This window comes from Schistocerca gregaria, chromosome 1, assembly GCF_023897955.1.
Source record: "Schistocerca gregaria isolate iqSchGreg1 chromosome 1, iqSchGreg1.2, whole genome shotgun sequence".
NCBI lineage: Eukaryota > Metazoa > Arthropoda > Insecta > Orthoptera > Acrididae > Schistocerca > Schistocerca gregaria.
The window spans coordinates 1059617928-1059643302 of NC_064920.1; the positions used below are offsets into that span (position 1 = coordinate 1059617928).

The 25375-nt window shown below is 40.5% G+C and overlaps 1 protein-coding gene across 2 annotated transcripts in view; it reads right to left on the reverse strand.

Annotated features, from left to right (window-relative positions):
- The window catches only part of LOC126281218 (gametogenetin-binding protein 2-like), a 131305-nt gene that overhangs the window by 55804 nt on the left and 50126 nt on the right, over positions 1-25375 (reverse strand). For both annotated transcript variants that reach the window (XM_049979979.1, XM_049979970.1), the window contains exons 7-8: positions 22674-22835; positions 22457-22558 (exon numbers count right to left, since the gene is read on the reverse strand). In XM_049979979.1, coding sequence (XP_049835936.1) covers positions 22457-22558; positions 22674-22835 — 264 coding nt within the window. The remainder of the gene's footprint in view (positions 1-22456; positions 22559-22673; positions 22836-25375) is intronic.

Sequence of the window (25375 nt, forward strand, 5' to 3'; positions counted from 1 at the left end):
AATGTATGTATGTGTGTGTGTGTGTGTGTGTGTGTGTGTGTGTGTGTGTGTGTGTGTGTGTGTGAGAGAGAGAGAGAGAGAGAGAGAGAGAGAGAGAGAGAGAGAGAGAGAGAGAGAGAAAGGCGGGGGAAGGGAGGTAGAGCGCATATGGAGTACATTTCAAGGATGTGTAAGTGAGCAAGGTGTTGTACTATTAGAACTGAAGATGGAACATCCTGCTTCAGCAAGGAGAGTGTGTATGGAGCTGGTCTAGTAGGAGTCGGTGGAAACGTGGTAACCACTCTGAAAGCAGGACTGATCTAGAGCCCGGTAGATACCAAGGAGAGTAGCATGATCTGTGTCCCAAGAGGTGTGGGCAAGAAAGCAGAGCACATTAACCTTTCACATGCAGCTAGTCTTTAGTTGACGAGTACGGGGCAGCTGAATTGGTTTCTTGTCAAAGAAGAGTCGCAAAAATGGGGACTGTGTGACAAAATCCAAGTGCTGTGTCAAGTGTCAAGATGGAAAATGGAGCGATGACAAAAATGAACAATCCAATTTTTGCTGGAGACAATTGGAAACTATGGAAAAGGGCCCAAGCAGAGGCCCATCAGATGGGTCCCAGGAGCTGGTGTTCAGCCAAAGCTAGAGCAGAAGCTGTACTAAATGTACAAGTCATCATCATACATTGCAGATGTCACTAGCCCATTAATGGTGATGAGGAAGAGTGTGACTCTCAGCATGGAGCTATGCAGGATGCTCTTCTCTTGGACTTTCAGAGAGCTGGGTGAAGTACCAACTTGAACCCATAACAACTGGAAGGATAAGAAGTGACAAAATTTGATAGGGTGCCACAAAAGCCCCAGTCACAGGAGGTAAGAAAGACATGATGGTGGCAGGTGGCATCATATGCCTTATGCAGGTCAAAACAGACTGCTATGAGGTGTTGAAGAAGCCTATCAGATTCCCATTTCCACCTAACCAGATGGTAAATTCTGAATCGCCCCTCCTGGAAAACGCACTGATAGGAGGACAGGGGGAGGGGGGGGGGGACAAAAGATCCAGAGATTCGAGAACCAAGCATAACAGCATAATCAGAGGGCAACCATCCTTTCAAACTGTTTGCAGAACACACTGGTGAAGCTAATCAACCAGTAACGTTTGATGTATGTTGCGTTTTGGCTCCGTTTAACTACTGAAACAATGATGCTATCTCAACATTGTGAAAAGAAGACACTGTAGAGTCAAATACGCTTGAAGAGCAGGAGGAGGCAAAGCTGTTGAGTAACAGTCAGATGTTGTATGATCTCATTATGAATGGCACTAGCATTTGGGGCCATATCATAACACAATAGCCTAGAGCCGTTCACAGTCAGTGAATAGTTCATTGTATAATTCAGCATGCCAAGGGATGAAGGAGAAGGGTATATCTCGATTTGTCGCTTACATGTCCCAAGACAGTTGTCTAAAACGACAACACCGTTGCCACTGCAAAGTGTTGCACAATGTGTTTCACCAGAGAGGATGCTTCAGAAAAGAAACCATTCTAAATACAGAGCTTGGCCCACACCTGGTATGAAGAGATATACATTCTCAAGGAGGAGACATAGTGCTCCCAGCATTCTTTCTTGTTGCATTAATAAGATGGTGAGCCTTAGTACAAAGTCATTTAAAAGTTATGAGGTTGGTTTGAAACATTACAGGGCTTTTCAGCAATCCTGAACAGCTATTGCAATGTCTTTGGCCCCATCATGGCACAACCCAATGATGGAGGGCAATAGCAGTACGAACGGTGTGGATGATTGCGTTGGTGATGTCTTGCCCAATGTCAGTAACGCAAACTGACAGAAAGAGGGATAAGGTAACAGCAGAGGTATCCAAATCCAAACTGCCTCTTCAAGCACCCACTCTATCTGGCAGTGGCAAGGAAGCAACAGGATCACCAAAAAGTGGTCACTGTACTACAATCTTAGTATAGTGATCAAGGTACTGAAGCCATGAGACTGAGATAAGAATCGTTTAAGCGACAGCTGGAAGGTGGCACTGAAGTGGGTAGGAGTACCATCATTGAGGAGGCAAATGATGGTCAGTAAGAAGCTGGCCAAGATGATCGCCCCTACTAGACAAAGTGGTACTCACTCATAGAGTGTGGTGTGCACTGAAATCCGCAAGTAGGAGGTAAGGGTGAGGGAAACTTGTTGGGTTAATGTGGTCAACTCAGTGTAAGTAAGTGGCCTGCCTGGAGGTATATAAGCATTGCAAATGGTGAGCGATGAGTTGTTTGCATCCACACTGCTATTGCTTCCAATGTGATATGAAGGGAAACCCAATCAATGACAACATCTGTGCGAAACAATGTACAGGCCCCTCCAGATGCCCTCTCCGGACCAGCACGGTTCTGACAGAATACACAATAACCAAGGTGTTTTACATTTGTTCATTATTAAGTTCATTTTTGTAGAGCAATTCAAATTATAGAAGAGGAGGGAACAACATGGTGCAGCTCCCGCAATGAAAGTGATATCAATTACAGTTCCACTGAATGATCACATTACAGATTTCCAGGTTAGTCATGACACGGCCACGAGGATCCATCACACAACAAAATCAATGTCTGTCACCGATGGGTATGGAATCACATCAATAAAGATTAGTTCATAATCTGATGGCGTGCATGGATATTGGAAGAAAAGAAAAAAAAGGGGGGGGGGGGCATTGGAGTAGCTTTGTCCTGATGCTTCTGCTTCTGCTTCTGCTTCTGCTTCTTCTTCTTCTTCTTCTCCTCCTCCTCCATGGCTTTTGGTGGCCTAAATTCTTGCAAGGGCCTACCTATAATGAACATGGGGACAGATAAAGAGTGGACAGCCCTTGGACCCACAGTCCGAGATTCCTTCAGCCACTGGCTGGCATCAAGTCTATGATCCATGGGTTTCCAAGGAAAGGGTTCAAAGATAGAGCCCTGTCATTGGTGGACACTGGAGTAGGAAGCTGTTTGTCGTATCAGCAGGATATATGCATTCATATTTTTTAAGTGCTTCAGTATACAATAGGCAGTCAATAGATTTACATTCCTGTTTTTTTATTTTCTTTCTTGAAGACTGGGCAAACTAGTGAACGTAGAGGATGGTGTTCCATGCAACAGAAACACAGAGGTGGTTGTTCCAAAGGGCTGCCTTCATGGAGTGATAGTCCAGTTACCATATTTTGGGTCCACCATGCTGCAGAATGACATATACGACTAAAGCGCAAGCATCGGAAGCATGATGTAAGGTTTCATGTCGTAGCTGTAAATACTGACTTAACTTTTTCTAGGAGGATATTTCCTTCGAAGTCTAAAACACACATCCCTGTATCTGTTCAGTTATCCTCAGGACATTTTTGGATGTCTAAGACAATATGTACACCTCAATGCACAAGATTAGCCCATAACTCCCTATCAGTTTGGAGTGTAAGGTCTCTGCAAAGGACAATTCCTTGGATCACATTCAAAGTTTTATGTGAGGCAATGGCCACACGTTTGTCGCCCAGGCATTCACAAGCCGGGAGAACTGTAGGTTGTGCAGCACAAGAGGATTTAATCAATAGCGATCCAGTGTGCATTTATCCCAATGAATCAACACCTCCAAATTTATCTTTGGTATGTTCCAACACCTCCAAATTTATCTTGTCAGTGTCGTACTAACCGCCGTCTGCTTCACGTCTGCTGTGCAACAAGCTACCTTAATTTAAGTATTAACTGTATTTTTCTTACTTGTCACTTCTTCTTCCGTGTGTTTTAGCTTTTAGGAAGCTTTAATTTAACTGATGATGGTCGAAGTAGAGAGGATATAAAATGTAGACTGGCAATGGGAAGGAAAGCGTTTCTGAAGAAGAGAAATTTGTTAACATCGAGTATAGATTTAAGTGTCAGGAAGTCATTTCTGAAAGTATTTGTATGGAGTGTAGCCATGTATGGAAGTGAAACATGGACGATAAATAGTTTGGACAAGAAGAGAATAGAAGCTTTCGAAATGTGGTGCTACAGAAGAATGCTGAAGATTAGATGGGTAGATCACATAACTACATCTACATCTACATGACTACTCTGCAATTCACATTTAAGTGCTTGGCAGAGGATTCATCGAACCACAATCATACTATCTCTCTACTATTCCACTCCCGAACAGCGCGCGGGAAAAACGAACACCTAAACCTTTCTGTTCGAGCTCTGATTTCTCTTATTTTATTTTGATGATCATTCCTACCTATGTAGGTTGGGCTCAACAAAATATTTTCGCATTCGGAAAAGAAAGTTGGTGACTGAAATTTCGTAAAAAGGTCTCGCCGCGATGAAAAACGTCTATGCTGTAATGACTTCCATCCCAACTCGTGTATCATATCTGCCACACTCTCTCCCCTATAACGTGATAATACAAAACGAGCTGCCCTTTTTTGCACCCTTTCGATGTCCTCCGTCAATCCCACCTGGTGAGGAACCCACACCGCGCAGCAATATTCTAACAGAGGACGAACGAGTGTAGTGTAAGCTGTCTCTTTAGTGGACTTGTTGCGTCTTCTAAGTGTCCTGCCAATGAAACGCAACCTTTGGCTTGCCTTCCCGACAATATTATCTATGTGGTCCTTCCAACTGAAGTTGTTCGTAATTTTAACACCCCGGTACTTAGTTGAATTGGCAGCCTTGAGAATTGTACTATTTATCGAGTAATCGAATTCCAATGGATTTCTTTTGGAACTCGTGTGAATCACCTCACACTTTTCGTTATTTAGCGTCAACTGCCACCTGACACACCATACAGCAATCTTTTCTAAATCACTTTGCAACTAATACTGGTCTTCGGATGACCTTACTAGACGGTAAATTACAGCATCATCTGCGAACAATCTAAGAGAACTGCTCAGATTGTCACCCAGGTCATTTATATAGATCAGGAACAGCAGAGGTCCCAGGACGCTTCCCTGGCGAACACCTGATATCACTTCAGTTTTACTCTATGATTTGCCGTCTATTACTACGAACTGCGACCTTCCTGAATCCAGTCGCACAACTGAGACGATACCCCATAGCTCCGCAGCTTGATTAGAAGTCGCTTGTGAGGAACGGTGTCAAAAGCTTTCCGGAAATCTAGAAATACGGAATCAACTTGAGATCCCCTGTCGATAGCGGCCATTACTTCGTGCGAATAAAGAGCTAGCTGCGTTTCACAAGAGCGATGTTTTCTGAAGCCATGCTGATTACGTGTCAATAGATCGTTCCCTTCGAGGTGATTCATAATGTTTGAATACAGTATATGCTCCAAAACGCTACTGCAGACCGACGTCAATGATATAGGTCTGTAGTTAAATGGATTACTCCTACTACCCATCTTAAACACTGGTGCGACCTGCGCAATTTTCCAATCTGTAGGTACAGATGTACCGGTGAGCGAGCGGTTGTATATGAGTGCTAAGTAGGGAGCTATAGTATCAGCGTAATCTGAAAGGAACCTAATCGGTATACAATCTGGACCTGAAGACTTGCCCGTATCAAGCGATTTGAGTTGCTTCGCAACCCCTAAGGTATCTACTTCTAAGAAACTCGTGCTAGCAGATGTTCGTGTTTCAAATTCTGGTATATACCATTCGTCTTCCCTGGTGAAGGAATTTCGGAAAACTGCGTTCAATAACTCCGCTTTAGCGGCACAGCCGTCAATGACAGTACCATCGGCACTGCGCAGCAAAGGTATTGACTGCGTCTTGCCGCTTGTGTACTTTACATACGACCAGAATTTCTTCGGATTTTCTACCAAATTTCGAGACAATGTTTTGTTGTGGAACCTATTAAAGGCATCTCGCATCGAAGTACGTGCCAAATTTCGCGTGTCTGTAAGTTTTAGCCCATCTTCGGGATTTCGCGTTCTTCTGAACTTCGCATGCTTTTTCCGTTGCCTCTGCAACAGCGTTTCGACCTTTTTTGTGTACCACGGGGGATCCGTTCCATCTCTTACCAATTTATGAGGTATGAATATCTCAATTGCTGTTGCTACTATATCTTTGAATTTGAGCCACATCTCGTTTACATTTGCATAGTCAGTTCGGAAGGAATGGAGATCGTCTCTTAGAAAGGATTCTAGTGACACTTTATCCGCTTTTTTAAATAAAATTATTTTGCGTTTGTTTCTGATGGATTTGGAAGAAATGGTATTGAGCCTAGCTACAACAACCTTGTGATCACTAATCCCTGTATCAGTCATGATGCTCTCTATCAGCTCTGGATTGTTTGTGGCTAAGAGGTCAAGTGTGTTTTCGCAACCATTTACAATTCACGTGGGTTCGTGGACTAACTGCTCGAAATAATTTTCGGAGAAAGCATTTAGGACAATCTCGGAAGACGTTTTCTGCCTACCACCGGTTTTGAACAAGTATTTTTGCCAACATACCCGAGGGTAGCTTGAAGTCCCCACCAACTATAACCGTATGAGTGGGGTATTTATTTGTTACGAGACTCAAACTTTCTCTGAACTGTTCCGCAACTGTATCATCGGAGGCTGGGGGTCGGTAGGAGCCAATAATTAACTTAATTCGGCTGTTAAGTATAACCTCCACCCATACCAATTCGCACGGAGTATCTACTTCGACTTCACTACAAGATAGACCACTACTGACAGACACAATCACTCCACCTCCAGTTCTGCCTAATCTATCTTTCCTGAACAACGTCTGAGACTTCGTAAAAATTTCTGCAGAACTTATTTCAGGCTATATAGCCAGCTTTCTGTACCTATAACGATATCAGCTTCTGTGCTTTCTATTAGCGCTTGAAGCTCAGGGACTTTTCCAGTGCAACTACAACAATTTACAACTATAATTCCGACTGTTCCTTGATCCAAGCACGTCCTGTAAATGCCATGCACCCTTTGACATTGCAGCCCACCCCGTACTTTCCCAAGGCCTTCTAACCTAAAAAACCGCCCAGTCCACGCCACACAGCCTCCGCTACCCGTGTAGCCGCCAGCTGAGTGTAGTGAACTCCTGACCTATTCAGCGGAACCCGAAACCCCACCACCCTATGGCGCAAGTCTAGGAATTTGCAGCCAATACGGTCGCAAAACCGTCTGAGCCTCTGATTCAGACCCTCCACCCGGCTCTGCACCAAAGGTCCGCAGTCGGTTCTGTCAACGATGCTGCAGATGGTGAGCTCTGCCTTCATCTCGTAAGCAAGACCGGCAGCCTTCACCAAATCAGATAGCCGCTGGAATCCAGAGAGAATTTCCTCAGATCCATAGCGACACACGTCATTAGTGCCGACATGTGCCACCACCTGCAGCTGGCTGCACCCTGTGCTCTTCATGGCATCCGGAAGGACCCTTTCCACATCAGGAATGACTCCTCCCGGAATGCACACTGGATTTCTTCCCCTCCTTAGCGCCGTATCCCTAAGGGGTCCCATTACGCGCCTAACATTGGAGCTCCCAACTACCAGTAAGCCCACCCTCTGCGATTGCCCGGACCTTGAAGGCTGAGAATGAACCTCTGAAACAGGGCAGGCAGCTGCATCTGGCTCAGCCAGAGACAGTGCCTGAAACCGGTTTGTCAGACGCACCGGGAAGGCTTTCTGATCAGCCTCCAGGGACGCCTTTTGCTGCCTGCCACGCCTTGGAACGACAATGAGGAAGTATTGAATAGGATTGGGGAGAAGAGGAGCTTGTGGCACAACTTGACCAGAAGAAGGGATTGGTTGGTAGGACATGTTCTGAGGCATCACGGGATCACCAATTTAGCATTGGAGGGCAGTGTGGAGGGTAAAAATCGTAGAGGGAGACCAAGAGATGAATACACTAAGCAGATTCAGAAGGATGTAGATTGCAGTAGGTACTGGGAGATGAAGAAGCTTGCACAGGATAGAGTAGCATGGAGAGCTGCATCAAACCAGTCTCAGGACTGAAGACAACAACAATAACAACAACAACAATTGTCGAGTGCTATTAATAGTGTTCCATAGATTTCGTGTTTGTTTTGAATACAGTCAGAGAGTCCCTTTAGTCAACCATAGTGCCAGTGTTTGTTTTCAATACAGTCCAGAGACAGGTAGTGCTATTTTCATTGTTTTCTACAAGAAGTGGCTAGCAATCACAGTTTAGTCAATAATCAGCTGCCTTTAGTGAATTAGCAGTCTAGTTAAAAAAGTTGATTAAGCCTCTTCAGTAAATTGATTCCTTAGGATGGATAGGATGTGTGACTGCTGTATACGGACACAGGAGGAGCTGGCCACTCTTCGCGAACAGCTGAGCGTGTTGATGGCCGCGGTCAGCCGTTTTCAGGCTGCTGCCTCAGAGTGTAACGGCAGTGGGGAGTCTGGTGCGTCGCAACGTACACCCCAGGTGTTACATGTTTCACCTACTGTCCCTGCTGTCTGGGTGCTGGGTACTGGGTGCGGTTGGGCCACCCTCTCCCCAAGGGGAGTGGCAAGTTCAGCAGTATTTGCGGCGCGCGAGGTGGAGGGTAAATGTGGAGGCTGTCCGTGTGGCATCGCCCGCTCTGCCTGTGAGTGGACATGTGGCTGCTCCTTCAGCAAGGTCCGAGCAGGCACATGGGGGAAGGGTTTATTAGTTATTGGCAGCGCCAACGTTAGGCGGGTGATGGAGCCCCCTTAGGGAAATAGCGGAAAGGTCGGGGAAGAAGGCCAGTGTTCACTCTGTCTGCTTGCCGGGGGGTCTCATCCGAGATGTGGAGGAGGCGGCGATAGATAGCACTGGGTGCACCCGGCTGCAAATTGTTGCTCATGTCGGCACCAATGACTCCTGCCGTCTGGCTTCAGAGGTCATCCTCAGTTCGTACAGGCGGTTGGCGGAAAGCCTTGCTCGCGGGGTGGAATCAGAGCTAACTATTTGTAGTATCATTCCCAGAATCGATAGCGGTCCTCTGGTTTGGAGCCGAGTGGAAGGCTTAAACCAGAGGCTCAGATGATTCTGCGGAGATCTGGGGTGACAATTTCTTGACCTAAGCTATCGGGTGGAGAAATGTAGGGACCCCTGAATAGGTCAGGGGTGCACTATATGCCGGAAGCGGCTACAAGGGTAGCGGAGTACGTGTGGAGTGCACATGGGGGGTTTTTAGGTTAGAGAATTCCCTCCCTAGGCCCGACAAGACGCCTCCTGAGACGCGGCAAGGTAGGAGTAGGCAAAATGCAACGGGGAATAACAATATTAATGTGCTAATAGTAAACTGCAGGAGTGTCTATAGAAAGGTCCCTGAACTGCTCTCATTAATAAATGGTCACAACGCCCATATAGTACTAGGGACAGAAAGTTGGCTGAAACCAGACATAAACAGTAATGAAATCCAAAACTCAGATTGGAATGTATACCGCAGAGACAGGCTGGACAGTGAAGGGGCAGGTGTGTTTATAGCGATAAGAAGTGCAATAGTATCGAAGGAAATTGACGGAGATCCGAAATGTGAAATGATTTGGGTGAAGGTCACGGTTAAAGCAGGCTCAGATATGGTAATTGGATGTCTCTATAGGCCCCCGGGCTCAGCAGCTGTTGTGGCTGAGCACCTGAAGGACAATTTGGAAAATATTTCGAGTAGATTTCCCCACCATGTTATAGTTCTGGGTGGAGATTTTAATTTGACGGATATAGACTGGGAGACTCAAACGTTCATAATGGGTGGCAGGGACAAAGAATCCAGTGATTTTTTTTTAAGAGCTTTATCTGAAAACTACCTTGAGCAGTTAAACAGAGAACTGACTCGTGGTGATAACATATTAGACCTTCTGGTGACAAACAGACCCGAACTATTTGAATCGGTTAATGCAGAACAGGGAATCAGCGATCATAAAGCGGTTACTGCATCGATGATTTCAGCCGTAAATAGAAATATTAAAAAAGGTAGGAAGATTTTTCTGTTTAGCAAAAGTGACAGAGTACCTGACGGCTCAACACAAAAGTTGTGTCTCAAGTACAGATAGTGTTGAGGATCAGTGGACAAAGTTCAAAACCATCGTACAATATGCGTTAGATTAGTATGTGCCAAGCAAGATCGTAAGAGATGGAAAAGAGCCACCGTGGTTCAACAACAGAGTTAGAAAACTGCTGCGGAAGCAAAGGGAACTTCACAGCAAACATAAACATAGCCAAAGCCTTGCAGACAAACAAAAATTATGCGAAGCGAAATGTAGTGTGAGGAGGGCTAAGCGAGAGGCGTTCAATGAATTCGAAAGTCAAGTTCTATGTACTGACTTGGCAGAAAATCCTAAAAAATTTTGGTCTTATGTTAAAGTGGTAGGTGGGTTAAAACAAAATGTCCAGACACTCTGTGACCAAAATGGTACTGAAACAGAGGATGACAGACTAAAGGCCGAAATACTAAATGTCTTTTTCCAAAGCTGTTTCACAGAGGAAGACTGCACTGTAGTTCCTTCTCTAGATTGTTGCACAGATGACAAAATGGTAGATATCGAAATAGACGACAGAGGGATAGAGAAACAATTAAAATCGCTCAAAATAGGAAAGGCTGCTGGACCTGATGGGATACCAGTTCGATTTTACACAGAGTACGCGAAGGAACTTGCCCCCCTTCTTGCAGTGGTGTACCGTAGGTCTCTAGAAGAGCATAGCGTTCCAAAGGATTGGAAAAGGGCACAGGTCATCCCCATTTTCAAGAAGGGACGTCTAACAGATGTGCAAAACTACAGACCTATATCTCTAACATCGATCAGTTGTAGAATTTTGGAACACATATTGACTTAATAATGTATAATGACTTTTCTGGAGACTAGAAATCTACTTTGTAGGAATTAGCATGGGTTTCGAAAAAGACGGTCATGTGAAACCCAGCTCGCGCTATTCATCCATGAGACTCAGAGGGCCATAGACACGGGTTCACAGGTAGATGCCGTGTTTCTTGACTTCTGCAAGGCGTTCGATACAGTTCCCCCCAGTCGTTTAATGAACAAAGTAAGAGCATACGGACTATCAGACCAATTGTGTGATTGGATTGAGGAGTTCCTAGATAACAGAATGCAGCATGTCATTCTCAATGGAGAGAAGTCTTCCGAAGTAAGAGTGATTTCAGGTGTGCCGCAGGGTAGTGTCATAGGATCGTTGCTATTCGCAATATACATAAATGATCTGGTGGATGACATCGGAAGTTCAATGAGGCTTTTTGCAGATGATGCTGTGGTGTATCGAGAGGTTGTAACAATGGAAAATTGTACAGAAATGCAGGAGGATCTGCAGAGAATTGATGCATGGTGCACGGAATGCCAATTGAATCTCAATGTAGACAAGTGTAATGTGCTGTGAATACATAGAAAGAAAGATCCCTTATCATTTAGCTACAATATAGCAGGTCAGCAACTGGAAGCAGTTAATTCCATAAATTATCTGGGAGTATGCATTAGGAGTGATTTAAAATGGAATGATCATATAAATTTGATCGTCGGTAAAGCCGATGCCAGACTGAGATTCATTGGAAGAATCCTAAGGAAATGCAATCCGAAAACAAAGGAAGTAGGTTACAGTACACTTGTTCGCCCACAGCTTGAATACTGCTCAGCATGTGGGATCTGTACCAGATAGGGTTGATAGAAGAGATAGAGAAGATCCAACGGAGAGCAGCACGCTTCGTTACCGGATCATTTAGTAATCGCGAAAGTGTTACAAATATGATAGATAAACTTCAGTGGAAGATTCTGCAGGAGAGACGCTCAGTAGCTCAGTACGGGCTTTTCTTAAAGTTTCGAGAACATACCTTCACCGAAGAGTCAAGCAGTGTATTGCTCCCTCCTACGTATAATTCGCCAAGAGACAATGAGGATAAAATCAGAGAGATTAGAGCCCACACAGAAGCATACCAACAATCCTTCTTTCCACGAACAATACGAGACTGGAATAGAAGGGAGAACCGATAGAGGTACTCAGGGTACCCTCCGCCACACAGAGTCAGGTGGCTTGCGGAGTATGGATGTAGATGTAGATCTTCGGTATGTTCCACACAAAATAATGGCTTTGTCACAGTAAAAGTATTTCTATCAGTTCTAAGCATTGGACAAATTAATTTGCTCACATACAACTGGCTTGTCCCTCTTCTTAAGGGGTAAACAGGGCAATGAAAGCAGTAGGGTTATAACTGTCTGCACTGAAATTTCTAAGAGCTATCTGATGAGACAGTTGGATCAGAATGGCCACTGTTTTGGCTAATTTAATACGTTTGACATGAGAAACATGCACCCTAATGCCACCTTTTCTGATCAAGGGCTCTCCACATGGGTGCCACTTAGTCGCAAGGGCCATGTGGCACAATGGCTGTTGCCAGGATTCCTGATGTCCCAGGAAGTCAAGTACCTACTCCTTTCCAAGTCTGGAGAGTTGCCAGCTCAGGCATCAACAGTGTAATCACTGTGTTGTCAGGGGGCTCAACTCACAATATACATAAAAATCCCACTATCTCAAATTTGATACCACACGGGCTTTGAAGTACATACAAGAGTCTACGTAGGTACTGGATACAGATGACCATTAACACTGAACGCAGTAGGCAATATTTAAGGCATTCTTTCCAGTCGGTCCACACTACAGAAAAAAAATTGGAAAATGAAGATCAAACCCAAAAGGGTGTAAAAATTATTTCAGCCAAAAGGTGATGAACGAATGAATACTCTGAGAAAGGATAGCAGAATCTAGAAAATAGCTGGAACTATATCAAAGACTACCACCATGAAAATAAGGGTAAGAGAAGGACGCACAGTCAGATATGAGAGACTGCTGGAAAGGAAAGCTATAGCTTGGAGCTCAGTGCTCGCCACACACACACTCACTGAAGAGTCACGACCAGGTACAGGAAAAATTCGAGGTTTGTGATAAATCCGAAATAATTGCAAATTCTTCCTCAAAATGCAAAATTACTTAATAGATGCTATTTCATACCAAATTGTATCCAGATGATCCAGATGCACAATTTTAACACAGATATTTTGAAATAGCTTAATTTCCTGTGTATAATTTTCGAAAATGTAAACAATTTTCAATGACTGGTATCGTACATCATCTGGTGACACCAAATTTGGAAAGGTAATGAGTGTATGAACCTGTTTCCAAATAAACATTGTAACATTACAGGACATATTGGGACATATTGAAGTATTCGATTCTGTAGACTTTTAGGGGATGTCGATACAGATATGCAAAATGTAAGGGGAAATTTTGGTGATGTTTAAATATTGTACTGTGTCAATATTATGACATTTTGCACAGAAAGAACAAAAATAGAATTAATGTAAATATATATTAGTGTTAGTAACCTATTTTCATTCAATTTTGTAATTATATTTCATTCTGTAAAAGAAAGACTCACTGTTTGCTGTAGTTCTGATTAATTGTATAAATTATCAGTTTTGAGCTAAATTATTTCGTATAATATGGACAAGATACTTTTAAAAACTCACCAGCTAAAAAAAAAGTCTGAAAATGAATGTTTAATGCACACTTCTGGAACTTTCTATGGAGAAATTCTATATTATGATCGCAAAAATACAAGAACTTGTGAGAGCTGTTTCATGGCCTAGTTTCTAAAGACGATTTGTATCAAGAAATATTACTGAAAAGATTTATTTACGTTTTGAAACACGATTTAAGTCATTTTACATATAAATAGTTGTTCTGGATCACTCGAGAAATATCCAGAATCAAATGTCAAGATATTTCTGGAAACATCGGTACAAATCTGGTGAAGGTTATCCACAAGCTGGTAGAAAAATGTTATAAAATCTATTTGGAAATTATGCTTGTAAGAATTTATATGTACTGATCCTTTTACTTACTTTAATCTGTACTAAAATTCTGTAATGTCTAATTTAGTTTTAAGTCATGAATTGCTATCGTATTGTAAACAAAACATTGTCAAAGACCCTCATTGCTTGGAAAGATATTAATACACCTAGGAGTTGTCAGTTGCCAGTTCGGATGTGCAGTGCGGTTGGCTCGGAGAGTCGGTTGTTGAGTCTGTGAAGTCTGTCAGTTCTGTTTGTAAATAAACGTCTGTAATGAAGAATTACTTGTTGTCATCAATATGAACTCAAGATCTTTTGCACAAAGCAGACACCTCCTAATGCAACGTTTTAATTTGGTTGAGGAAGCTGGGGTGTTATAATTTGGTGGAGGAAGCAGAGGATTTGACGACCACCCAGTGATTCTTCAAAATAAAATACGTCTCTTCTGGGATCACAAGAAGAAAATTCGTCTGTTTTGGGACCACAAGAAGAGGATATACGACGGACCAGTCATTCTTCAGAAGTAAATACGTCGATTCTGGGGTCACAAGAAGAGGAGTGAATCAACCGAGCGAAACCATCCTGGAATTGAAGAAATTTCACAAAACACGGACACCAACGACCGCCGACGGACACTAAGATAAGTACCTGCTTCCTAAAATAATGGAAAAAGACGCAGATTTCAGTATTGACAGCGGTGTAGCGAGTACACCTATTAGGGAAAGTGCTTCTGACAGTGTAGGAATGTTGGAAATGTTAAAACAAATGTTTTCAGAGTTAAACTCGAAGATGGACGTTTCTCGTGCCGAATTACGTCAACAAATTGAACAGACACAACAACAGATGGACAGGTCGATTTCGAAGGCTGTGTGTGATTTAAAATCAGAAATAAATTCAAATTCAGAACAGATTGCTCACACTAATCAGGTTCTCGAAGAATGGCGAATTACTTTTGAGTCAAACCAGAAAGAACTTAGTTGTCGTGTGGACACGGTTGAGAGCAAAATTTCTGTTCTTGAAACTGATTTAAATAACGAAATTTCAAATAACCAGTCAAAACTTAAAAAAGTTGTTGATTTTGTAAATGAGGAAAATTCTCAATTGAGAAATGAATTTGACCAGACAAAACGATTTTTTGAAAGCGAAATTAAATCTTTCAAATCTGATTCTGACAAAAAGGTCACAGAAATTTGTAGTAGAGTAGGTAATGTCGAAAAAACTGTAGACAGAAAATTTGTAGAAATACAAGAAACTATGTTGCAAAAAGGTTTTAGTAATAGTTGTAATGGGGTATGGGGAAATTTTCCCATTAAAACTTATCCCGGTGACAAGAATATACACCCAAAAGACTTCATGCAATTCTGCAAGGAGCAGTTCGCGTCCATAATGACAGATAGTGTTAAGATAAAATTTGTAAAGAAATTACTTGATGGTGAGGCGCTTTCGTGGGCCAATCAGAATTGTTCCGCGGAAATGTCCTTTGAAGATTTCGAAAAATGTTTTCTAACCAAATTTTGGTCTGAAACTGAGCAAGCTCGAATCAAAAGTGAATTCTTGAATGGTCCTAGTTACAGAGAATCTGATGGGTCAATGAAAGCCTATTGTGAGAAACAGTTGCAAAAATTAGTGCATCTGGATAAGCCATTTGATGAGCTAACTCAAATTGATGCACAAAAACGGAGACTTCCGAAAAGAGTACAATGGGGTTTAGTATATGGTCCAGATGAGTCCATAGAACAATTCTTGAAATATGTGGACAAACTTGATAGAGCCTTTGAACAAAACAACAGATTTAACGACTTTGTAGGTTCATCACACAGAGGGTGGGAACCGAACCGTGGAAATAATAACAAAAATAGTGAACGAAGAAACTTTAACAACAACAGGGATAATTATAATAGCAATGACAGAAGAAATTTTGGTAGGAATGATCAGTACTTTAATTCAAACAGAGAATGGGAAAATCGAAACAGGTCCTGGGGTAATGACATGAGAGAAGGTAACCCGAGGCAGGGAAATGACAGACATAGGCCTTTAAACGACTAAATGCTCCACTGGGAGTCTGTCAGTTTGGGGCAAGGAATTTTCAAAATCAGGCTAATTTCACCCGGAACAGACAGCACTATAATCAGAGACCTAACCAGTATAGACAGTATGCTTATGATCGATCTGTAGATAGAGGTAATGAAAAAATTAAATTTGACAGGAAATTTTGGAATGTCATCAGAGAAAATACTAGAAACAACTGTAATAGGAACCAGGCTACCTTTGATGAAGTAGGCTTAGAAAATGATATAATTGCAAATTTATATAATCAAGAAGAAGCACCTAATGCTGAAATGAAAGATAAGGATAACTTTGATAATTTTGGATTGTACAAACTTGTGTGTGGTGATGTTTTAGATGTAAGTTGTCATAATGATGTTCGTACTGAAGTTTCTGGAAAGTCTGATATTCATGTGGATGTGGTTGGTGAAGATGGTGTTGTGAGTAATGTTGGTGATACTAGTAGTGTTTGTAGTGTAAGCTCAGGCAATAATGATGATAATGTTGATGTTAAGGCTAATGGTGATTATGTACTAGAAGATTTTGATGGTGAATTGGATGGAATAGTTTATGTTGAAGTTAAGGAGGATGTTATAAGCAATAGTGTTGAGAATAGTTGTGCCAGGAACTCTAACTACATTCCACATGAGAATCAGATTGTGCCAGTTCAGCTTAGTAATACATCAGGAGACAGGGGGGTTGGTTGTGCTGATGCATCTGAGATTATTTTGAAATCTGTTTGGGACAAATTTAAAGATTATAGTGATGACAATGATGTTAAGATCAAATTAGGGGAAATTTGTGAACCAGTTTCTGCTTTTAAGCCTAATGAAATCATCAAACGGGGTACTAGTCAGGATGTGTGTGAGGTAAATAGTAATCCAGACATTCCAGTAAATTCCAGTAGACCTAGAAGTTTGAAGAAAGTATTGCCTAATAAAGAAATCCTAAATATGGAACATAGGTATGATGAGATAGCAGAAGATCTTTTGTATGAAGAACAGGAAGAAAGGGAAAACACCACTATTGGTAGTCCATACATAAAAATTAAAGCTGGAGGTTGGGAAGGGTATTGTTTGATTGACACAGGGAGTCCAATTAGTGCCATTTCAAGCAAATTAAGAGATAATTAAGCATGATCCTGACTTTGTTGAATTACCAGTTGTTGGAATAAAAATTAGAGGCATTACCGGCAAACTGAGCAAACTTGTTAATAGACAGGTGTTGTTGTCCTTCAGTATGAATGATGTACAGTTTACTCAAGGATGTCTTGTAATAAGTGACCTAAATGAGAATGTACTGTTGGGTATGGACTGGATATTAAAAGCTAATGCAGCATTTGATTGGGAAAAGAGTTTGTTTACCTTTATTGATCCTAAGACGAGAGTATGTTCCAGTACTGACATGTCGGTTCAAAACTGTGCTGATAAGGGAATTGAAATTAGGGACGTTACATTTTCTAAAGACAGTGGTTATTGTGTAGAGGAAATTACTGAGGATTATGATGATGGGGAATATGGGGATATAGTTCAAGAAAAATTACGGGAATCAGATAATTTGAATCAAGAACAGAAGGTAGAGTTAGAAAGATTATTGTGGAATTACTGCGATGTTTTTGATGATAGACCTGGCAGAGTAAAGAATTATCAATGTAAACTCAGATTAAAACCACAGGAGTCATTCTTTATAAAACCTTATAGTGTACCCATTGCAAAGAGGAAATGTAGACATGACAAAAGATTGAAGCTTACTCAATTTAAAATTGAAGACTTGGTCCTTGTTAAAACACAAGAGAAGTCTAAAGCCATCAGTGGTGAATTAAAAAAGTTTTTTGACATATACATTGGACCTTTCAAGATTCAGGACAATCCTCATCCGAATGCTTACCGTCTAGTCTACCCAAATTGTGGCAGACTGTTTGGCCTACGAAACGTGACCGAACTGAAATTGTATAAAAAAATGTAAAAAAGTATTTTAGATAATAGATGTTTATAGACTTTTATATGTAATCTTACCAGGATATTTTTGTATACTTTGTTATGTTGTATTTATCTGATTCCTCAGGGGAGCATACATTCTTTGTGTGCTAAGTGTTTGGCGAGCACTAGGTCCCCTAGCTATGCAATTGTCATATTTCATTTTCGTATTCTGGCATTGCATCTTACACTTATTCTGTGATCCTGTATAATCAATTTTCTCCATCTGTCAGTCTATCCTCTCTTAGCATTAAGAAATTATTTAGACTAAATTTTCTTGAGTAATTAGACTTTAGAGAATTCAAATTTCTGTGTCCTTAAAAACCGGTCCACCGACTATTAAACGCTTTTGCTAATGTTTAACTGGGTTTGACCACTGTATGCTGTATATTCATAGCGAACTGTGCTATTGCAGCCTGTGATAGCCTGCAGTGTATATGGAAACCATACGGACTGTGAAGATGAGACTGAAATACAGTGTGTGGCATTGAGGTATACCGACCTTTAAGGAAGAAGATCACCGACCTTCAAGAAAGAAGATCACCGGTCTTCAAGAAAGAAGACACCAAAGATATGTGTAAAACTTTTCTGTTTTGTAATGTAATGACATCAACACTTCCGTGTTTCATGTGGAAGTGCTGATGGGGGGGTTGTGTAACATTACAGGACATATTGAAGTATTCGATACTGTAGACTTTTAGGGGATGTCGATACAGATATGCAAAATGTAAGGGGAAATTTTGGTGATGTTTAAATATTGTACTGTGTCAATATTAGGACATTTTGCACAGAAAGAACAAAAATAGAATTAATGTAAATATATATTAGTGTTAGTAACCTATTTTCATTCAATTTTGTAATTATATTTCATTTTGTAAAAGAAAGACTCACTGTTTGCTGTAGTTCTGATTAATTGTATAAATTATCAGTTTTGAGCTAAATTATTTCGTATAATATGGACAAGATACTTTTAAAAACTCACCAGCTAAAAAAAAAGTCTGAAAATGAACGTTTAATGCACACTTCTGGAACTTTCTATGGAGAAATTCTATATTATGATCGCAAAAATACAAGAACTTGTGAGAGCTGTTTCATGGCCTAGTTTCGAAAGACGATTTGTATCAAGAAATATTGCTGAAAAGATTTATTTACGTTTTGAAACGCGATTTAAGTCGTTTTACATATAAATAGTTGTTCTGGATCACTCGAGAAATATCCAGAATCAAATGTCAAGATATTTCTGGAAACATCGGTACAAATCTGGTGAAGGTTATCCACAAGCTGGTAGAAAAATGTTATAAAATCTATTTGGAAATTATGCTTGTAAGAATTTATATGTACTGATCCTTTTACTTACTTTAATCTGTACTAAAATTCTGTAATGTCTAATTTAGTTTTAAGTCGTGAATTGCTATCGTATTGCAAACAAAACATTGTCAAAGACTCTCATTGTTTGAAAAGATATTAATACACCTAGGTGTTGTCAGTTGCCAGTTCGGATGTGCAGTGCGGTTGGCTCGGAGAGTCAGTTGTTGAGTCTGTGAAGTCTGTCAGTTCTGTTTGTAAATAAACGTCTGTAATGAAGAATTACTTGTTGTCATCAATATGAACTCAAGACCTTTTGCACGAAGCAGACACCTCCTAATGCAACGTTTTAATTTGGTTGAGGAAGCTGGGATCACTATAAGTGCAAACAAATTGAAGTGGAACGTTTTAATTTGGTGTTGAGGAGCTGAAATGTTATAATTTGGTTGAGGAAGCTGGGGTGTTAAAACATCCATGATCACAATGTCATACCAATGCTCTGCTTTCATGTCAATTGAGTACTATTGAATGGTCTATTTAAAATAGATGTTGCATCATGCAATGCAGTACTTAACCATCAGACCTAGCATTTTATAACAAAAAAACACATACATTTGTTTGTTAGCTGAAGTTCAAAAGATGGCATAACATGGACACTTTTAACATGGCAAATTAGGTGGTTGTTATTTAAATTGTGGCTGCGTCAAATACTTCTTGAGGTTAGGCCTGAACTATATTATTAAACATATCGAACTATCAGTTTAATAAGTCACAGCTGCAAAATACTAACGCGAATTCTTTACAGACGAATGGAAAAACTAGTAGAAGCCGACCTCGGAGAAGATCAGTTTGGATTCCGTAGAAATGTTGGAACACGTGAGGCAATACGGACCCTACGACTTATCTTAGAAGCTAGATTAAGGAAGGGCAAACCTACATTTCTAGCATTTGTAGACTTAGAGGAAGCTTTTGACAATGTTTACTGGAATACTCTCTTTCAAATTCTGAAGGTGGCTGGGGTAAAACAGAGGGAGCGAAAGGCTATTTACAATTTGTACAGAAACCAGATGGCAGTTATCAGGGTTGAGGGGCATGAAAGGGAAGCAGTGGTTGGGAAAGGAGTGAGACAGGGTTGTAGCCTCTCCCCGATGTTATTCAATCTGTCTGTTGAGCAAGCAGTAAAGGAAACAAAAGAAAAGTTCGGAGTAGGTATTAAAATCCATGGAGAAGAAATAAAAACTTTGAGGTTCGCTGATGACATTGTAATTCTGTCAGAGATGGCAAAGGACTTGGAAGTGCAGTTGAACGGAATGGACAGTGTCATGAATGGAGGATATAAGATGAACATCAACAAAAGCAAAACGAGGATAATGGAATGTAGTCAAATTAAGCAAGTGATGCTGAGGGAATTAGATAAGGAAATGAGACACTTAAAGTAGTAAAGGAGTTTTGCTATTTGGGGAGCAAAATAACTGATGATGGACGAAGTAGAGAGGATATAAAATGTAGACTGGCAATGGCAAGGAAAACGTTTCTGAAGAAGAGAAATTTGTAAACATCGAGTATAGATATAAGTGTCAGGAAGACATTTCTGAAAGTATTTGTATGGAGTGTAGCCATGTATGGAAGTGTAACATGGACGATAAATAGTTTGGACAAGAAGAGAATAGAAGCTTTCGAAATGTGGTGCTACAGATGAATGCTGAAGATTAGATGGGTAGATCACATAACTAATGAGGAAGTATTGAAAAGGATTGGGGAGAAGTAAACTTTGTGGCACAACTTGACCAGAAGAAGGGATCGGTGGGTAGGACATGTTCTGAGGCATCAAGGGAGCACCAATTTAGTATTGGAGGGCAGCGTGGAGGGTGAAAATTGTAGAGGGAGACCAAGAGATGACTACACTACGCAGATTCAGAAGGATGTAGGTTGCAGTGGGTACTGGGAGATGAAGAGGCTTGCACAGGATAGAGTAGCATGGAGAGCTGCATCAAACCAGTCTCAGGACTGAAGACCACAACAACAACAACTTTGCCATCCTCAACAAGCAATTGTGCAGTAGCCAAATGCTTCATGTTGTACATTGCTCATTGTTTTCTCATCTTATTTTGAAATGAGTGAAAAGACTAAATCAGGGTCAGGGCAGATTTCAATTACGACTCACAGGACACCAGAAGAGATTGATTACTCATGTGACGAATTGTCAGATATGCTTTCGCAAAACACTGGAGTAGGCTGCGATGCAGAGGCAGGACTTATTCCCTGCACTGCTTCCCACACTTCTACTGGTCAAAATTCTAGATTGTTTACACTTGTGGCCATGTGCCACTACAGCCTTTAGTGCTCGCACCCTGCTCTGAAGCGACTGAAAAAAAGCGGGGTCATGTTTACGACTGGGCCGAAGTTCTTTCCCTAATGTTATGATAAGAGTTACTTTCACTTCTACTTCCATACGAAGTGCCTTGTCAGTTCTATGTGCAGTACTGTCAAGCATGGGTCGCACACAGTTATGAATGCCCACAAAAGGCAGTCTTCAGATTTTGTTATCATCGAATTGGACGGGAAAATACAAATAACGCCCAGAAACTCCTTAAATTGGAGATGCATTCAAGTTCACCAATGGGAAAATGCTACTCTTTTTTATAGAACAATCATTTTTGTAAGCTTAAATACAGCCAAACAAAGAAAAGATAACCCATTTCCAAAGAAAAAGGCATTGAAATTTTTGCAAAAGCAAATATTACTGTCAGAAATTTACCAGTCAGCTCTTTTTTAACAGCTAATTTGTTTGTTTTCACTCACGCAGAGTGACAACCTTTTAATTTGTGTGTCTAATCATTTACAAGGAAAAAAAATGCCCAGTCATGAGTATCCTGAGGGATCTGATATATTAGGAGAAGATACTAAGTTTATGTTTTTAAGAACATGTTAATTAGGATGTCAAGGGCAGCCTAATATACAGGCCACAAATCTGCAAGTTAGAGAAATTATAAGCTCTGAATATTACTCAAATAGCTTTATATCATTTAACAAACTTGGTTACTTGAGTAGATTTAAAAAAAAAAAAAAAAATCTACTCACCAAGCGGTGGCAAAATGCACAGATAAAAGATTATAATTAGGCAAGCTTTCAGAGCCAGTGGCTCATTCTTTAGGTAGAAGGGTTGAAGGGAAAGGAAGAGGTGTTCCCCTTCAACCCTTCTGCCTGAAGAAGAAGCCACTGACTCCGAGAGCTTGCCTAGTTATAATCTTTTATGTATGTGTTCTGCCACTGCATGGTGAGTAGATTTTTTATCTATCCAATTACCTTATTTTGTCAAGCATCTGTGTCATTTAAGCATCTTACGTTACATAGAAAATTGGAATAGCACAGTTTACAATAACAGTTTTTCTTCTCTTACCTTACGGCGGTCATTACTCTGACTAGTTCGTTTGCCATCTGAACATGTACAGGAACATGGAGATTCATCATTCACACTGTCACCATTATCCTCTGAATCACACTAAAAAGAATCACAAACACTGTTTCACTTAAAACAAATACAATCTATGTTAGAAAGTTTTTAAAAATATTCAAAAAATACTCACTCTAGAAGTTTGGATATTATGGTGCCTTACCTCACATGCATCCTTCCCTTCTAGTCCTGCTCTTCTTTCTTTCTTCTTCTTCCTTTTCAACTTTTTATGCTCTCGCCTCTGCTGTTTCGCAATCTCTTCTTTTGTTATTTGTTCGTACAGCAGTTCAAGTTGCGACATGCCCCGTTTGACATCAACTGCCATCTAGAATTAAACAGGGAAGCATAAGACACTGTTATAGCATAGACGAAACAAGAATTTTAAGTATTTTTTTGGCAATGATGAGCACATACCAATTTTGAGAAAGTATTAACCACAGGAATTGACATCAGCAATACAGCAAACACTGTAACTGACTGAATTTCATTATGTGTTGTGGACTTCAGTTGTCATTCAATAACACAAAGAAACATGTAAGACATATGCAAGAAAACTCTCAAAGATATGTGGAAAAATAAACAAGGCAGATTAAATCTTAAGTTTCACTTCCAATTTTTGGACTGTGATTCGCAGAAGACTAGATTACTTGGCGTATGGTAGTGGGGATAGGATGTTTGTTTTTCCAGGGGGTTAATGAATCCTGTATTGGAAATAATTTTTTTTCTTTATCTACCTGCAAGCTTTGGACAAATTTTGTGAGAAGTTTCAAATCTTTAAAAGCAAATTTGTTTCACCTCTCAAAAATAATGATTAATAGAGGATTTACAACATAAATTACACATTTAATTTTCATAACATAATTTACACATTTAATTTTCATTCTCTGCTATTTTCACAACAAAGATATGCCCATTTTGATGTGCCTGTAAACCTAATAGAAGTAAATAAATAATAAAAAAAATAAAAAATAAAACAAATGTAAGACACTGACACCTTTCAAAATAGACTGTTTCCTTCTCATTGGAGAAGGGGCTAGCAGGAAGATGAAGAAGGCTGGGTACAGATATCTAAGCATAAAAGTCAATCACATCCTTACGTTCAAAATAACACATAAATTACACAAAACACATCTGCAGTAAGAATGGAACATATAGACGCAACTACAACACTATAGTGCATTTAAAATTAATTGCAACTTTTGGCAGTTCAGTGCGGAAAGAGTGGATGGAAACGCCGTTGCCAGCACAAGCTGGGCGCGTCAGCAGCTGTCTGCGTGAACAGCAAGCTGCACTAGCTGGCCGATCTGCAATCTTTATCGAAATGACTGCAAAGAAACTATCAACTAAGAAATCTGATTCTCTTACATCTTGTAGGTTAATTCGTTAACTTCATGATGAACTGCATATCACTTCATTGATGCTCATAGTGATTGTGACATTTTGATATTAATAGAAGAAATTCTTAAAGTTTGCAGTGAAAAATAAGGGTCGCTATAAATTTTAGTTTTGTGCGTGTTAGGTCATATGTTGCCTCATATGAATTTTAGAAACTTACTGAATTGTTACTTAAACTTGGAGGGATCTGTCTGCAGTCTTGAGAAAATGGAATGTATGTAAACCAATCCATCATGAAAGCACGCGCCAGCAAAAAAGCCAGAAAGAAATAGTTATAAATTCCACATATCAAATAAACTGTCTGAGGTATCGAAATAAGATTTTGGCAAATTATTGCACACACAGAGTAGAGAATTTTGCCATATGATAAATATTCAAAACTTTCATAGCTGCCATGAAAATCAAGCAACTACAGATTTTTTTGGTGAAAGAATGTAATTTTTAAGGACCACCGATAGCTGCTGAAACGAGAACTGCTGTGGGTTTTGTGACAATATAAGTGATGTTATGCGTTATTTTATTCTGAGAATTGTATGTTTCACAAACTATTGACCTGACTTGCCCTCAGTTACTAGTTTAATAACACACTATTTCATGATTCTGCCACAATTTCAACTGTGTCAGAATGTTAGTGAGATGAATATTTGTAAACTATGCTCTGTTTTTGAGAAAAGAAGCAAATTTTAACATAGCAACAAGAGAAGTTACGTATTACTCAAAACACATCATAGTTCTTCGTGAATCCATCTCTCCACAACTACCTTCTTGGTATGGCTGACAACTCGAGACCCGTCCTGTGGTTCAACGTTTCAAATGGCTTCTTTTTTCAGCATTTGGCATCACTGAGAATATTCTCAGTTGGATTTAAATTAGCGTGTAATGGACGAAGCTTGATTAAACTATCTCAGCCAGTTTGTCGACCTGGTACCGTTGGGTTTCTGGCTTGTACAGCACTTCAAGTAGCATTAACTTCGCCTTATACACACTACGTTCGACTTTATCCAGTGGAGCATTTCTTTGTACCCTGAGCCAAACATTCGCTTTCATCCACTGCATTGTTTATCCATCATAACAGAGTGGTATGACATAATGTCCATTATTATTGTTGAATTCGGAGGAATATTTTGCAGCAGAATATTATTTTCAAAGCCATTCAATGTATTCCTGAACGTCCACTTTCATTGTGAATCTTGTGTTTTCAGATGTGATGCACTGTTTTTATTAATACAAATCCAACACAAAACACTTGTTCGCAATACCTGATGATGGCGTAACACTTCAACACTAAAGTATACTACGCTCCAATGAGAGATGCTGAACGTAGATGCATCTATTGTGTGACAGTAATATTTATACATGGTGTGGCAACAGAGATGCTTTACCAACTGAAGTGCTGGCATCATGGTAGGTATAGCCTGCTTGCCATTGGTGCTACCTGGGCAACAGCATCACGTCGTATCCTCTTGAGCC